Genomic DNA, 17931 nt, shown 5'->3' with positions numbered 1-17931 from the left:
AATATATTTGAGTGTGTTCCCTTTTCGTCAAATGAAATTTAAAATTTATGGTTAGATAATTTATTAAAGAGTAAACTGCCATTTTAGTCCTTGAGTTTTTGTCCAAATTGCCATTTTGGTCCAAATAGTTTTTTTTTCCCTCTGGGTCCCTGACTTTTCCTTTTACTTGCCATTTTGATCACATTGTCTAACTTAGTCTAAAAACCAGGTTATAATTAGAGGTATTTTTGGCATTAAATTATTATGAAGTTTATAAATTATGTTGTAAACTACCCCTGGTTATCACTACACAATAGTTATGCCAAAAATACCCCTGGTTATAACCATATTTTTAGCCTGAGTTAGTCAATGTGATCAAAATGGCAAGAAAATGGAAAAGTCAGGGATCCAGAGGAGAAAAAAAAAACTATTTGGACTAAAATGACAATTTGGACCAAACCTCAGGGACTAAAATGGCAATTTACTCTTTATTAAAAAAATATGTTTCGTTAATAAAAAATTATGAATTTTTTTCTAGAAGAGATTAAATTAAAATTAAACTAAATAATAATTATCTATAAGAGATTAAACTAAATAATATTTAATATGAGAGTTATCTATAATTAATTAAAAGAGATTAATTAAACTAAATAATAATTATCCATGAGATATGGCCTAATATGATGACAAGCGTCCAAAAATTGGTTTCTTTTATTATATAGTATAGATTTGAGGTAACTTTATGAAGAATACTAATCTATTTATTTAAGTAAATGCATAAGTACGGAAATTTAAGTAAATGTCGAAGTACGATAATAATATTATAAGTTCATAAATTCATAAAAGAAAAACATAGTTGTAAACTAAAAACATGGAATATAACTGGTTTACAAACATCTCTTCTTTGTGCTCAGATCGTAAGTGTTCATCATTGTTTATCCTGTAAAAAAAAGTTTTTGTTATAACTTTAGTTTAGTTTAATTATTTATATAGATATAATGTGTGTGTGTGTGTGTGTGTATATATATATATATATATATATATCAAACCTTTGACTTCTTGGTTTGCGTTGGTTTTTCTATAGATATCCCGTCGTCGTGGTCAGATCGTCGTAAGTATGAGGTGCCAATGGTGATATAGTCGTTACCCTGTTGAATACCGACAGAAAATGGTGGTAATTCGTCAAACTGGTTGTATTCTTCCTCGTCGTCAACATCATCAACACCAAGAATACGTCGCTTACCTTGCAATACTATATGGTATCTTGGATTGCATGGGTCTTTGACAAAAAAATACTTGTCTGGCTTGAGTTGCGAGAATGAATGGTTCTGATTTATACCCATCCGTTGTAAGGTCGACAAGTGTAAAACCATGTTCGTCAACTTTAACACCTGTGCGATTATTGACCCACTTACATCTAAACAAAGGTATTGTGAATGAATCATATGATAACTCCCAAATTTCTTGTATGACACCGTAATATGATTCTTTGGCGATTATCATTTTGTCACCCTTTGTACTTGAGGCTATTTGTGTGACTCCGCTATTTTGCGTTGCAGTTTTATCATCTTGTTTTTTAGTGTAAAATGTATAACCGTTAATATCATACCCTTGGTAAGATATTACTCTAAAATCTGGCCCCATCCCCAATTTCTCAACAGTTTTATCAACATTTGGTTCACCATAAGTTTCCTCCACCTTTTTCTTCAACCAATCACAAAACCCCTCGTTATGTTGTTTGGTATACCAATTATCTGACTTGTGCAAGTGTGTCGACCGTAGTATACGCTTATGTTCATTGACATACGGAGCAATACATGTCATGTGTTGTAAAACTGTAAAATGAGCAATTTTTATCTCATCAGGTGGTGGGGTGATTAATCTCTTACCAACTCCTCCAACGCCTGCAAGTCGACCTGAATGACGTGATTTAGGAACACCAATACTTTTAACGCCTTCCAAATACCCTGTAAATAAATCAAGTATTACAATGTCATTTGTGATTAACAAAACTCAATTATTTTATAAATGTTGTGATATCAATACCTGTGCAGAACTCAGTCGCCTCTTCAGATGTATACCCTTGAACAATGCTACCTTCTGGTCGATTAGTGTTTCTCACATAACCTTTTAACACACCCATGTATCTTTCAAAGGGATACATGTATCGTAGGAATACAGGACCACAAGACTTTATCTCTTTTACGATATGAGATACTAGATGAACCATTATATCAAAAAAGGACGGTGGAAAGTACATCTCTAGTTCACAAAGGGTAATATAAATATCCTTCTCCCAACTATCCAACACTTCGGGATCAATAACCTTTGAATGAATCATGTTAAAAAACAAACAAAGTTTTGTGATTGTATGTCGGACTTCCTTAGGTAACAACCCGCGAATTGCAATAGGAATCATATGTGTCATCAAAACATGGCAATCATGAGACTTCATACCGAGCAATTTACATTCTTTCATCGACACCAGCCTTTTAATATTTGCTGAATAACTAGATGGAACTTTAATATCGTGTAAACATTGACAAAACTTCCTTTTTTCTTCACGTGACATGGTATAACATGCCGGTGGGAGATAAATACTCTTAGCTCTCTCAACAGGGGCAAGGTCTTTACGTATTCCCATTTCTTCCATGTCTTTACGAACATTAATCCCATCTTTAGTTTTTCCAGGAATGTTTAACAATAGGCCCAACAAACTATCGCACACATTTTTCTCAATATGCATAACATCTAGGTAATGTCGAACTTCCAAACTTTTCCAGTAAGGCAAATCCCAAAAAATTGACCTCTTTTTCCAATTGTCTCTGGTCTCGGTACTAGATCTTTTTCCTAGAACGGTATTCATATTTTCTACTCGTGAAAATGCATCAAAACCTTTCCTAGCCCTTCCGAGCTCCTCATTTCCGTCAAACTCTTCTGTGAGTCTTCGATAATAATGATCTCGTGGAAGAAATCGTCGATGTCCCATATACACAGTTTTTTTGCAATGTTTTAATCTTATAGAGCTTGTTTCGTTTTCACACACAGGATAAGCTAGTTTACCTTTTGTACTATATCCTGACAGATTGGCGTATGCTGGGAAATCACTTATAGTGCAAAAAATCATGGCGCGTAACTTAAAGTTCGTCTTTTCATAAGCATCGTACATGTCTACACCTGGGCTCCATAGGGTTTTAAGGTCATCAATCAAAGGAGACAAATAAACATCAATGTCATTACCAGGTTGTTTTGGACCCTGAATTAACAATGACATCATTATGTATTTTCTTTTCATGCATAGACATGGAGGAAGGTTGTAGATGCATAAAAGAACCGGCCAAGTACTATGACGACTACTCATGTTTCCGAAAGGATTGATACCATCTGAACTAAGGCCAAATCGTATATTTCTAACCTCGTTTCCAAAATCGGGATAATCGTAATCAAAGTTTCTCCACTGAGGTGAATCCGCCACATGTCTTAACTTTCCATCATCCTTACGCTCTTCGGAATGCCAACGCAACAACTTTGAACCTTTAGGATTAGCAAATAAACGCTTTAATCTTGGTATAATTGGGAAATACCATAATAATTTAGCTGGAGGCCCATTTTTCATCACATCGTCGTCATAATCATTAGTTTCATTTTTACGTTTGTACCTTGATTCACCGCATGTAATACACGTATGAGCTTTCTCGTACTGATTTCTATACAACATACAATCATTGGGACATGCATGTATTCTTTCCACCTCTAATTCCATTGGACACATTAATTTCTTAGCTTGGTACACAGATATGGGTAGCTCGTTGTCTGTGGGTAGCATATCGTGCAATAACTCCAGTAGACATGTAAAACTCTTATCGCTCCAACTGTAGTTTGTCTTTAAGTTAAAGAGTTTTAACACAGCGCTAAGCTTAGAAAATTTTGTACAACCAACATATAACGGTTTCTCTTCGTCAGCAAATAATTGTTGTAGTTTTTCTAGATCACTGTCATCAGCATTGGCTTCCAAATCATCGCGCATGTCATTTAAATTATCGTTGACCTCGTTTATATTATCATAGCCCTCGTTTAAATTATCAATGTCATCTCTAATATGCGGAGCGTTGTTCTCATCATTATAATTAGAGCCTAAATTTATTGAGGTTGTGCTCCGATTAGCAAGTGACTCCCCGTGTTTTGACCAACAAGTATAATTAAACATAAATCCATTTCTCAACAAATGATACTCGATATCTCGTATATCCTTGAAGTCGGTAAAATTTTTACATTCCATACAAGGACACGGAACAAGTTCGTTTCCTTTTTTCACACGATCCTCTTGAGCAATCTTAAGAAAAAGTTTCATGTTGGTCACAAATCTTGGGTCAGTACGTCTAATTTCATACATCCAATAGTTACGATCCATCTGAAGTGCATAACCAAACAAAAAAAAAAATAGATTTGAATTGAAATATTAAGTATGATGTGGGTGAATCAACGAAGATTAATATAAAGTGGTGAATCCAACTAGGGGTGTTCACGGTCCGGTTTTATCGTTTTTTAGGTCAAACTGTGAACCAAACCGTTAGTAACGGTTTTTTATTGTTGAAAACCAAAACCGAACCGTTAGGAATTAAAATCAAACCAAACCAAACCATTACTAACGGTTTGGTTCCGGTTCGGTTTCACGGTTTAGACTTCGATAATAAATTAAACTTAGTTAAAATAGTAACTAACGATCTAAGTATACCTTTAATCGCTCCTAATCTAACTAACGATCTAAGTAGATCTTTATTTTATCTAATATTACAAGGTGCAGACTTTTTAATTGATTTAGAAATAATTATCGTTATATGAGATCGATAGTTAATAGAAAAAAGGAACTTCTTTTCGTTTAAAATTTTTAAATAGCTGTCATCTTAACCTCTTATCTCCTATAGGGCCAGTTCCAAGAACAAAGTGGCATTTACACACACAAAGTATCCAAATTAATGCATTGGAGCTTACACTCGTAATATAAATAACTTAATGTATCTATTGCTAAATATTTAATAAATAAAAATTAATCAAATTTTACGGTCCGGCCCGGTTTTATACGATCGGTTTTTGGTATAAACCGCAAACCAAACCGTTAGCTACAGCTTAAAATACCTGAAACCGACCGACCGAAAGTGAAAGAAATAAACCGACCGTGAAACCAAATCGATGACCGGCTTAGATGGTTTCACGGTTTCAAACCAAACCGTGAGCACCCCTAAATCCAACCCACTTTTTGATTGTTATATCTCATTAAATTAGTGATTTCATTAAATAATAAATTAAAAACTTAGTTAAAAGAAGTGTTACCTTGAAGTGTGAAGATCCACAATGAAGGAAACTAGGAATAAACAACTTGAGTAGGTGTGGTTTTAATGAAAAATGAACTTTAACTTGAATTGAACTTTAGAATTTGTAATAAGTTCTTCTATTCTTCTATTCTTATAGAATAAATAATGATAGATATTTTTTGTTTAAATTTTAAAAGTATTATCTTTGTTTTTGTTTAATGATAAAAGGATTAGTATGATTTTTTATTTAAAGTTAAAAGGATTTTTTTCTGATATTAAAATAACAATAATAGACGGTTATCGGCAGATAATTGTGGCTCATTGCCATTGAGAATAATAATTAGGATTGCTTATTAATTATAATATTGACATTGAGAATAATAATTAAACTGTATGTGTAGAGATGAGTCATAAATTGAGTGCAAGGATTGTCTACACTTTTTTTTCTCAATCAATATTTGCACCAAGACTTAGGGGAATTAGTATTGTTTATATATAAAACTAGGTTAGAACCCCGTGTATTACACGGGTTTATTAAATGTAATTTTATATATTAAATAATAAAAAAAGATATATTTTTAAAATTGTGTGGGCTGAATAAATATAATTTTATACACAAAATAATAAAAAAAAATTATATGTATAAAACCATTTATTACACGAGTTTAATAAATATAATTTTGTATTATAAATAATGTAAAAGTTATATATGTTTAAATCACACATTAATTTCTTTTTATTATATGATATAGATAGATATAGTTACGCCAATGAAGTAGTGGTGTAGTGGTTGGGGAAAGAATTGGTGTTCCTTGTGACCCAGGTTCGATTCTCACTCTCCTCATTATTTTCTACGGCATCCAGGTGAAGAGCGAATACGGGTGGCACCGGTTCGACTTGGATGGGAGGCGAGGTTTTACCGATTATTCCACTATCGTGCATTCGGGCGGGTGGAGGTCGGGTTTCCGCACATCTAGGAAGAGCCAAGGGGATGGCGGTGGTCGAGTAGTCGACCTTGGCCACAGCACCCGATATCACGGTGATTGACACGTCGTTCCATGCCGTTCAAAAAAAAATAGATAGATATTACACATTAAGTTAAGTGAATTATATAAACGAAAAATAATAGGTTACCATATAATGGATAGAGAATACATCATTTTTATATAGATTAATAATTTGAATAAATATAATAATTGTATTGTTATATTTATTAAATAAAATTAACTTTTACGACTTTATATTTTTTTTAATGAAGGAAAGAATCATTTCAAGATCAAATAAAGGGGAGTGCATAGACGATATATTAGCTTTATATTAATTATTATTATTATTATTATTAGTAATATTAATAATTTTAATCAATTAAATGAGAGAATGACAAGTGTCCTAAAAATGGTTTCTTTTATTATATAGTATAGATTTTAATAATAAAATGACAAATATATGACGGTTCCATATAATAAAATAAGACTAATATGAGGGTTTAATATATTAGATCTAATATGACGGTTTAATGGAGATTTCATAATCTAAATCTTAAATATGACGGTTTCATTTATCAAAATAAGACGGTCCAATAAAATTTGTTTTATTCCAAATCTCAAATATGTCACTTTCCATAAAATCTTCTTAAAAGCCTTTTCTAAACCGTCTTATTTGCTCCTTTTTGTACTAGTGACATCAATATACTAATTAGAAATGGAAAGATAGAATCTTTGCCATGTAAGTATCGAAATAGAAAGATGAATTCGAAATAGACCTTTTGAGAGTCTATTTTGTTACATATATCCTATTTCGATACATACATAGAAGTGTATTTTGATACCCCTGTAAATGTATTTCAATGTCTTTCGTGTCTGTTTCTTGTGTTTCGATGTACTCTGCTAGTTTGAGTATAAATACCAGCAAAGGCTCTGTTTTAGAAGTGAGAGCATGTTTCATTGAGAGTGAGAGCTTATATTGTACTAGGGGTGTGCATAAAACCGAATTAACCGACCCATAACCGAAATAACCGAAAAAACCGAACCAAAAAAACCGAACCGAATGGAAAACCGACGGGTCGGTTTTTGATTTTTTTGAAAACCGATAATAATGGGTCGGTTATGGTTTTCTACATTTCCATAACCGCCATAACCGAACCGACCCGCTAGTTAGTAAAGTCATGGTTAACCGACCCGTATAACCGACCCATATGTATAACCGATCCGATCTTGTATATTATTCAAAATTTGAAATAGCTGGAGCCTGGAGGAATACCAAAGGACCATCATTAAATTAATTAAACCCAAAAAAAATATCCCTGCTTAGGCTATAAAGTTGTATGATCTTGTTATACATTGACTGTTGGAAACACGTGCACAGACTCATCCAATATACATCACTGTGTTTATACATCGCTTCTTAGGCTATAAAGTTGTATGACATTAATTGATTAGTTGTATTTATCGGCTGCATAAAGCCATAAACTGTTGTTTGTGGTGTTATCAGCTGCACCTTTACATATTATCTTTCGTCGATTGATTAACATTTTGGTTGAACATGAAAGGTAATTGCTTTTCTATCTGAATTCGAATGTGAGCTTGTGCAATAGATGATCAGAAAATCTATATGTAAAACATAGAAGATGAGCACGTCTTAACATGCGTCTTGGAGTTGTGGCTACGTGAGATCTTGCCACCATTCGCATCGGCAAATTCCACGTTGTAGAGCTACTATAGGTCGACTACGAATCCTAATTTGCATCCCCTTTCGGTCAGTAAGCCCAAAACAATGGGTAGTTGGCGCCTAGTTTCTGGGTTAACAAGATAGTTTGTTGCATGTGGCCTTACAGACCGTAAAAGTGGACATATTGGTCGGTGATGCAAGTATTTATGGAATCTGCACTTTAAGTCTTTGGAAATTGCGACTTTACAAACAATCACAATATTGATCCCTTAACTTATCAAATTTTAATTTTGCACATTCAAAAGTTGCACACGTGTCATGAATGTTGGTAGTATATACGAATATACATGCTTACAAAAATATGGGATGTCACAACAAGTAAGCTTCTTTGGGTATAAGCTAAATCGTTAAAAGCCTTTTTACTTCCATTATTCTTTGTTTTGCTAATATGACAATTTAATTCATATTCCAGTAATCTTGTACCATTATGTAATAAAAATTAAACTTATTTCTTAACATTATGTAATAATAACTAAAGTTATTTCTTAAACTGAAATCATAGAATTCCATGGTTTACTAGATAATGCTTTTTAAAAAGTGTGATTAGATGTATTAAATATTAAATTCAATCATATGTACTAAATATTTGTAGGACCGGTTTTTTACGCCGTTCGATTGCGTAACGAACGTTTCACGTGCGGAATCCGTGAACGTGCGTGACCGAACACACAATATCGTACTACTAACGTGATTCCATTGAGAAATACGACTTGAACGGTACAAGAATCACGATTACAACTACTTTCTCTCTCTAGACTTTCTCTCTCTAGAAAGTCTTTCTCCAAGTCTTCTACTTCACCAAAAGTCTCTCCAAAATCTTTTCTAAAAATCTTGACATAACCTCCTATTTATATGGTCAAGGCAACTTAATGAAAGTTCTCATTAATTACAAGTTTGCCACCTTGCCATTTCTAACTAAATATGACATTATGCGCTTGATTTCTTCCGGCTTCTCACTACGACTCGGATTTCTTCCGGTTTTTCACTACGACGTGAATTGACGAAGGCGATAAACAATAAATGCATCAACAATATTTTCACAAATGCATTATATTGTCTTAAAATGGACTAATCATGTTTAAATTCACCCGCTCACTAGATAATCAATTGGCAAGTTGTGCATCCCTTCCTTGTTCTCAACATATTTCATATTTTTTAAGCGTGCGACCAAAGATAAATAGTCATTTAAGATAAATCCTCAAACTAATTTAAACTATATAAATTTGTGGTTCGCTATAATGTATCATGACGTTATTGTTTACTATTACTAATGAAGTTACCATTTATTAATATGCAATTAATTCTGATTAACGAGTCACATCACCTTCTAACATCAGGGTGTGCTATAGGGACACAATAATGTCAAATACTGTTAAAGCACGGGATCGATGACGAACATCAAACATTGCCCTTGAATGAAGACATGAAGAACAAAATATGAACAGGATAGAAATATGTAGAAGATGAATCTCTTTATTGATGAATCAGTCATGTAACACCCCGCCCCGATTAGGGCTGACGTGTTACACAATTCGGTAATCAGAGATAATTAATAACATAATTAAAACATAAATTCCATAGGTTTAAAAACAAAAATCCCCAAAATGACATAACGGTCTCAACAGAAAAACATAAGTGTCTAAATTTATTGAATATAAGGTTTTATTAAACTCCTTGTTCCAACTCTAGCTTTTTATTATCACTCTTCACACATTTCCCCGATTTCCCTGAGTACCTGTTTAAGACATAATAAAAGGAAACAACAAAAAGAAACGGTTGAGCCAAAACTTGCCCAGTAACGGAGAAACAATAGCACTCACACATAAATGATAGAAGCAAATACACTAAACACTTTAACGATGCAAACAATACCATACGCTGAATGATCACTGATGAATACCATAAAGGTATATTAGAAATACCCATGTGAGCCACTAACAATAAACACTAACACTTTGTACATTAGCTGCAGTTCCAATGCACCATTATGTAGAGGGGATGTGGGCACTCACACCTATCCCACTACCACTAACACTTACACTTACACTCCTAGGATCGATCCATACGCCTCTTAAAACTCAATAAGTGCAATCACTTAGCACACAATACAATATAGAGACGCCGTGGGCCTTTCGCACCGCCACGGATGGTGCACGTCAACTGTGCCTATGATGACGCCCTATGTCCCCATAGGTGGATATGCTCGGGTATTGAGGTCAATAAAACGATTCACTCAAGTCAAGGCAAATACACTAAGGATACACTAAGGCTATATCACATCTAACCAATGATCAATAATAAATAATAAAAACTTTTGGGAACATGCGACAATGAGTAAAAAAAAAAGAAATGTAACCTATCGCATGCGTATTAAAGGCAATAGCTCAATACGAGATGTGTAACAATAAATCATAGAACGGTGACGATGGATACTTCAACATTATGAAGCGAATAAACACTTTACGCTACGAGTGACGGACCGAATATCCGTGCACTATGAGAAAAAAAAACAATATTATGCTAAAAACAAGAGACCACAAAATCCGTACCTTAGCTTAAACGTAAACAATGTAGACATAACAAGTCCTCACTTGAGACAAAGTCCTACATATTAATCATGTTTTAAATTAGATTGGTTACTAAATTTTACATTTATTTAATTTGTGGACCCAGTGAACGGATTTAGTTTTCTCTCTCTCTTTTTTTTTTTTAATTTGTTCCCACTAGTCTCGTAATATTAAAACATAAATCATCGATCTATTTTTCTTGTTTTTTCTTATCAACAGAAACAACTTTTTAGAAAAAAAAAAACTAAAGGATTATATTATTATTTTATCATATGTGCATAAGTTTGTTCAAGTTGACAGCAAGAACCATGCATGACCCTATAATCAATTCCTTAATACTAAATTTTATTTGCTTTGAGTAAACATACTGAATTTTAGGATTTCACTTTCAAAACACTTTTATATCATAAAAAAAAATGCAGATCATTTTAAGAAAGTTATCTTATGAACTGGTGGTGATCACTAGTAAAAGCAACTTTTAATACAAATTTTGAGTTACATTTTCATTTTCTTTGTTTCAAACACATAAGATCTCCACATTGTAGGTTGAATCCACAAATGGTGGGTTACACCAGTTAACAAAAAAACAAGCATGAACAGCCAGAAACGATCAACAAATGCTCACTTCTGTCGACTTGAAGGAAATTAAGTTTATGTATGCGAAATAATTTTGTTTGTTCATAGCGACTATTTTATTCACCAGCTTCGTTTTCATATATTGTTTTCACCAACAGGTTAGTGTCAATACCTTATGTCGAAGAGAAAAGACGACTGGCGTGGTGCAAAACAGGTTCGTCACAGATATTTATATCACCACTAGGCGATGGGTATGGTGATGGCTCGAAGATATTGGGCTTCCAAGTGTACAACGAACGACCGATCAACGTGGTAGCGGTGCTCAATGGTCTTTTGCAGCGTTCAACACACGGACCGCAAGCGGAACAAGCAAGTTTGGTCGGTTCGGATGGACTGGTGGTCGGCAGCGACGCTTTCGTCTGCGCACTCGAAGATTAACAGAAAGGTTTAACGGAGATGTGGGTTGGCTTTTGGAAGGGTTGTATAAGGAATGATATCATTGAATGAGATTGATTAATAGGGAATATAATTTTGTTTGGTAAATTGGAAAGGATCGATGATGACAATCTCCAATATAATTTCTTAATCCATTCCCTTATTTAGTTATTGTATACTTTATTTAACTTTACTATTTTGTTTTTTTTTTCTTTTTTTTTTCGTCTGTCGGTTCCTACAATTTCTAATACAATTGTGTTTAGAAAGTAGTATAATAATTCATATGATTATTTATTTTGATTCTTCGTAGAAACATAAATAGACACAACAATCTTAACTACTACTCACTACTAGAAAATCTGAAATTTCTTACACCAGTTTTCCTAGGAAATGCCTCATAAAACTGGTTTTTCTACGCATTTATGACCAACACCTGATGTAGGAAAACAGCTCGTAGGAAACCTGTTTTCAACGCATTTCCTACGCAACTTCCTACACATTTTCTACGAAACTATTACGTCGCAAATTGCTACGAATCTCCTACAATATATTTAATTATTATCTTTTAGGATTTATTTTTTGGCTACACATTTCTGACCAAAAAAGATTAACAAATTTTAATACAACATTATTTGTGACGCACTTTCTACAAATAAATCAGAAGTATTGTTACAAATTTCCTAGGAAGCTGAGTATTTTTTGTGACCCACTTCCTACAAATAAATTAGAAGTGTTCTTACAAATTTCCGAGGAAACCGTGTATTTTTGTGACCCATTTTATATAAATAATTTAGAAGTGTTGTTACAAATTTCTGAGGAAACAGAGTATTTTTTGTGACCCATTTCCAACAAATAAATAAGAAGTGTTGTTACAAATTTCCTACGAAAACTGAGTATTTTTGTGACGGTTTTTTGACGAAACTGGAGTATGTTTTGTGACAAATTTCTGACAAAATAAAGAAAAAAGGTCTACTATTTTTGACCGTTTTCTGACAAAAGCTATTTATGTTGTGACACATTTCCAACCACCTAATTTATTAAATAAAAAAAACTGCAAAAAAAATAATTAATATTGCTGCATTTTTCTGGCGAAAAATTCCAGAAATAATTTGTAATACTAAAAACTTGTTTTACAAAATTCACCAACGTTACAATGACATAAATTCAAAAATCATGCGTCACAACGCAAGATCCAATACGTTTAAACCATAAGCTAATACAAGTCAATGTAATTCCAAAAAGATATTAAAAACTACAACTAACTAGAGGGAGCACGCCAATTTATCGTAAATTCTTGAAGTTGTTTTTGAAGTTCTTCCCTTGCTTCCTTTCTTCGTCAAGACGAGTTGCAAGTAGATTCTTTTCTTCTTCAAGACGAGATGCAAGTATATTCCTTTCTTCTTCAACCCGAGCTTCAAGATCAACCATTCGGGTTCGCATAACTTGAGCCTAAAAAGTTGTACAATCACACGTGCCCAGAAATTTGTAACATCCTTAAGAACAAGAGAACCGAAAGCAATCCTTGCACCTTCACCAATTTTAATATTCCCAATTCCCCCAAAGTTACACCCTGTAAAAAAACAATATTTACGCTCACAAGTGTATAGTTGAGATGGCTAACTTTACTGACCTTGCAGATGAATTGATTAAATTAGCTATAAACTGAACTTACCTGCATTTGTGAAACTCTATCCCCAATAACGGCAATTTCTCCAATAACCAAGCCCGTTCCATGATCCAATAATATCCCCTCCCCGATTTTGGCAGCCGTGAACACAAAAGAGAAACAGTTATTGGTAAAATCCAATAAAAATATAGTATTTATGTTAAGAAATCATTTTTGAAACAATACCTGGATGAATATCGACTCCAAATACCTAGACAGAAGTAGAAGTTTGTAAATAAAAAGCAACTTGCATTATATAAATTACAAAAATGTACTGTAAATAAGATAAATTGACAACATTTAAACAAATGTTACCTCGCTAACTCGACTTTGTAGTGCAAGAGCCAACACCTTGCGCCATTGGTTCCACAATGCATGCGCTACTCGATGTGTTTGTAAAGAATGGTAACCATACAAAAGTATTTTGAACTCAATAACTGCCATTTAATTTAGCAGTTCACGTCAAAGAAAGTTCTAGAAGCCGTTGGCGAAGAAAAACAATTTGGTAACAATTTTCATGAAAGTAAATAAATCGATACAAATCTATAAAGATATACATATACATAAAAGAAGTTATATTCTAATTGAAATACCTTTAGGTATAAAAGAGCCGAGCAATAAGACAAGCATGAAGGATCTCTTTCTTTAAATGCCTGTGGAAGAACATTAATTGAACAATAAAATCGTTATTCTACAAAAGCAACAACTAACCGAATATGAGCCAGCGCCTCAGGGGGTGTTTTGGTACATATGCCTCTATTTATTGAGGTGGCAGATTCTGAAAGAAGCGGGGCGATATACAGAGGAGGTAAAAATTAGCGGGGGTTTTTTTCCTTTTAAGTATAAATAGCAACGTACAGAGTTTGTAGTTTTTTTTGGTGGCGACTCAATTTTTACTTTGAAATTAAACATTGGTTCATGTCTTCTTCCATTCTTCCTCTAATCATAAGTTTCTTCCTCTCCTATAATTACTTTTGAGTTTATGTTTTATTGGTTTATAGTCATCCAGATGCAAGTAAATTGTTTGTGTTCAAAATCTCTTTAATAACTTCTAAGTTCTATATGTTTTAAATTGTTTTGATTCACATAAATTACCTTTCAGTTTCAGTGTGCTAGTTTGCTGTGTGATTAGTTACCTATTCCTATTGGTTGATTCTTTGTTGTTTAATTTATACAAGTAAATGATAATATGATGTCTTTTCTATGAGACTGTGTTTATGACATTTAGATTTTTATATGGGATCAAGAGTTTTGAAAGATAATAATTCCTAAATACTTTTGGCTCTAAATCTGTAGCAACATACAATATCAAATTGCCACAAATAATAATAATAATAATAATAATAATAATAAAGAAGTCAGGACATGGTGACCAGGGATGCAAACGAGCCGAGCCGAGCCCGAGCTCGACCAGGCTCGAGCTCGATTAACTTATGAGAGCTCGGGCTTGAGCTCGGCTCTATTCGAGCTTTGTTTTCAAAGCTCGAGCTCGGCTCGTTTGTATTTTCTCAAGCTCGGGCTCGGCTCGTTTATTATCTATTAATTAATATATTAAATAAAAATAATATAAATAGTAGACTTTTTAGGCTCGCGAGCTCGATAAGTGAAGCTCGGGCTCGAGCTCGTTTACTAAATAAGCTTATTTTAGGTTCGAGGCCGGCTTGTAAACTAATTTAAATAAGCTCGGCTCGTTTACACTAAGACTCGATAAGGCTCGACGAGCCTAACGAGCTTCACATGTGAGGCTCGGGCTCAGACTCGATAAAGAAACGAGCTTTGTTTTAATAAACAACTTTTTCTTCATGAAACTACATAACCAATCAATATTTGCCTACAATTAAACTAAAAAATGGACATCACAACAGCTTAGGCAATGTTAAAGCAACAGATTTGTTCTATATACCTTATCAAAATTTGAAGCAACAAGCTATAATTAATGGGAATTCAACACAAACAAAGTAAATGAACAAACGAGTACCTGATGGTTTGGCCAGAATACAAACGATAGACCAAGGTCTGTGCTGTGAGTAGGGAGGCACTGGTACATGTCGAGATACGAGCCACTGGTACAAGTGCTAGGGTTCCAAATCGTGAAAATGATACTTTTGTAAATAATCGAAGCAAACAGGTAATAATTAGTGTGTAATAGAAGCAAATAAAGACTATGAACAACCGTATACCTGATATTTTGGACAAAAACAAACAAGTGACGGTCGAGTGTGTCGAGGGGCGAGCGTCACAGCAAGGAAGCCAACAAACAAACGGTGTGGAGAGAAACAAATGACAATAGATGGTCGACGGTGGACGGTGGACGGTGGTCTGAGACAGGAGTAATCCTAGCTTTGCAAAATGTGAAGTGTAGTCTGAGATGGGAGGCACTGGAATAGCCCTAGTTTTGGGGGGAAGAGTAATTGGGTGAAATATGAAAATGTTAAGCGGGAATTGGGTTGGGGAAAGAATAATTGGGTGAAAATCTTAAGCTAGAACTAGTTTCTATAATTAAATTATACAAAATTAAATAAATTCAAATTATACAAAATTAAATAAATCACTAATTTAGTAATTTGATGAAAGATAAGTTTATAAAAACTAATAAGTTTATAAACAATAAAATAATACTTATATAATATATATAAAGAAAAAATATAGGTACAAAAAACTTTATTTGATCATTATTTAAGCTATATCTATACAATTATTTTTAGTCTGTCTGTTCGTGCAAAGCCAACAGCAAGCAAACCGTGCCCCTTCTCTTCAACTGCTGATTGGCTTCGAATTTTATTTAGGGGTATTGTTCCTTGAATAAAACTGAGCACAAATGCGTAAAGCAAGCTTACGGGTTGCAAAGTGAACTCAGGATTCGAACGGTGGCCGGCGGTGGAACACTCCGACGAACTTGCAGACGATTGGGGAATTAAAAGAGTGAAAGTAATTGTGTCTAAAGAGGGTGGTTGTGGGGCGGGTGATTGTGGCACGTGAAAAGAGGGTGGGTTGTGGTGTTTGAGCGATAGGGGCCGAGGTTGAAACATCTTTAGTGGTACCAGCTGTTGTGGGTGCTGCGGGTTATGGATACATGTGGTGGAAGGCTTAGTTGTTTTCCTTGTTCTTTGTAGTTATCATAGTAGCTCAGAAGAATATACGATCCATGATTATGTTCCTAATATAAATTATACGACTCATTATGGACGAATTTTAGGAACTAACCTCAATTATATGACGAAATCTGAAATATATGCTTGTAAAATATCAAATCCCTGAGAAAATGTCACTCCAAATGCTTCGAAATGGTGAACTGATGACGGTGAATGTGATTATGTATTTGAGTCGATGATGTAATTGTTTGTAACAGACGAACTGATTCGATATGATGGTGAAATGTTGAGATAATCGTGAAAGAGAATCAGATTCAGATTGGGTTTATTTCTCGGATGTGAAAGATAATATTGGATATAGTTAATTTTCTTATTGAAGTCCGATAATATGCGCTTGTTTTAAAAGTTGTTTGGGTATTTACAAAATTGCCCCCTGTTCACATTGGTTCTCGCGGTTCTCGCAATAAGGGTGGTTCTCGCATGAACCTTACCCTATATATATATATATATATATACATACACGAACACATATAAATACATACACATGCATATACACACACACCCATACATACACCCATATATACATACATACGTACATACATACATACATACATACATACATACATACATACATACATACATACATACATACATACATACATACATACATACATACATACATACATACATACATACATACATACATACATACATACATACATACATACATACATACATACATACATACATACATACATACATACATACATACATACATACATACATACATACATACATACATACATACATACATACATACATACATACATACATACATACATACATACATACATACATACATACATACATACATACATACATAGATACATACATACACACACACGTATGTATACGTACGTACGTATACATACATACATACTACTACATACATACACACACACAGACGTACGTACATACATACATACATACACACACACACATACACACACACACATACATACATACTACATACATACATACTACATACATACACACACACAGATGTACGTACGTACGTACCTACAAACATACATACATACATACATACATACATACATACATACATACATACATACATACATACATACATACATACATACATACATACATACATACATACATACATACATACATACATACATACATACATACATACATACATACATACATACATACATACATACATACATACATACATACAGACTAACCAACTGGGGTGTCCCAGTTGGCCAGTCCCACCCTTTCTCTCCTTAGAGACCCGGGTTCGACTCCAGGGAAGGTCACCAGCCTCCCACCTCTTCCATGGGGAAACGGATCGACTCGGTATAGGGTATTAACCCCCAGGTGGCTATGGGACTAAGCTAACCTGCGGAGTGTCACACTCCGACGGTTGGGAGGACCGTGGAATATCCCCCCTACATACATACAGACATACATACATACATACATACATACATACATACATACCATACATACATACATACATACATACATACATACATACATACATACATACA

General features: G+C 33.9%; 1 protein-coding gene and 1 long non-coding RNA gene across 4 annotated transcripts; both read right to left on the bottom strand.

The window, feature by feature from the left end:
- Nucleotides 1-907: 907 nt before the first annotated feature.
- On the bottom strand, nucleotides 908-4330 carry LOC110906580. The gene is made up of 4 exons (XM_022151691.1): nucleotides 2026-4330; nucleotides 1395-1946; nucleotides 1029-1231; nucleotides 908-919 (listed from the first exon to the last, which is right to left on the bottom strand). The coding sequence occupies exons 1-4, from the start codon at nucleotides 4328-4330 to the stop codon at nucleotides 908-910; spliced, it is 3072 nt and encodes a 1023-aa protein (XP_022007383.1).
- Nucleotides 4331-12711: 8381 nt separating this feature from the next.
- LOC110908247 lies at nucleotides 12712-15700 on the bottom strand. Of its 3 annotated transcripts, none has more exons than XR_002574351.2 (6): nucleotides 15443-15700; nucleotides 15241-15364; nucleotides 13856-13915; nucleotides 13578-13699; nucleotides 13269-13473; nucleotides 12712-13166 (listed from the first exon to the last, which is right to left on the bottom strand). It is a non-coding gene; the product is annotated as an uncharacterized LOC110908247 (long non-coding RNA). The 3 variants fall into 3 exon arrangements; XR_004878618.1 differs by having other exon boundaries at nucleotides 13856-14040; nucleotides 15241-15337; XR_002574350.2 differs by having other exon boundaries at nucleotides 15241-15337.
- Nucleotides 15701-17931: the final 2231 nt, after the last annotated feature.

Source organism: Helianthus annuus, chromosome 14 (assembly GCF_002127325.2).
Source record: "Helianthus annuus cultivar XRQ/B chromosome 14, HanXRQr2.0-SUNRISE, whole genome shotgun sequence".
In the NCBI taxonomy this organism is placed as follows: Eukaryota; Viridiplantae; Streptophyta; class Magnoliopsida; order Asterales; family Asteraceae; genus Helianthus; species Helianthus annuus.
The sequence above is the reverse complement of the archived record's forward strand: the minus strand, read 5'-3'. Positions and strand labels throughout refer to the sequence as shown.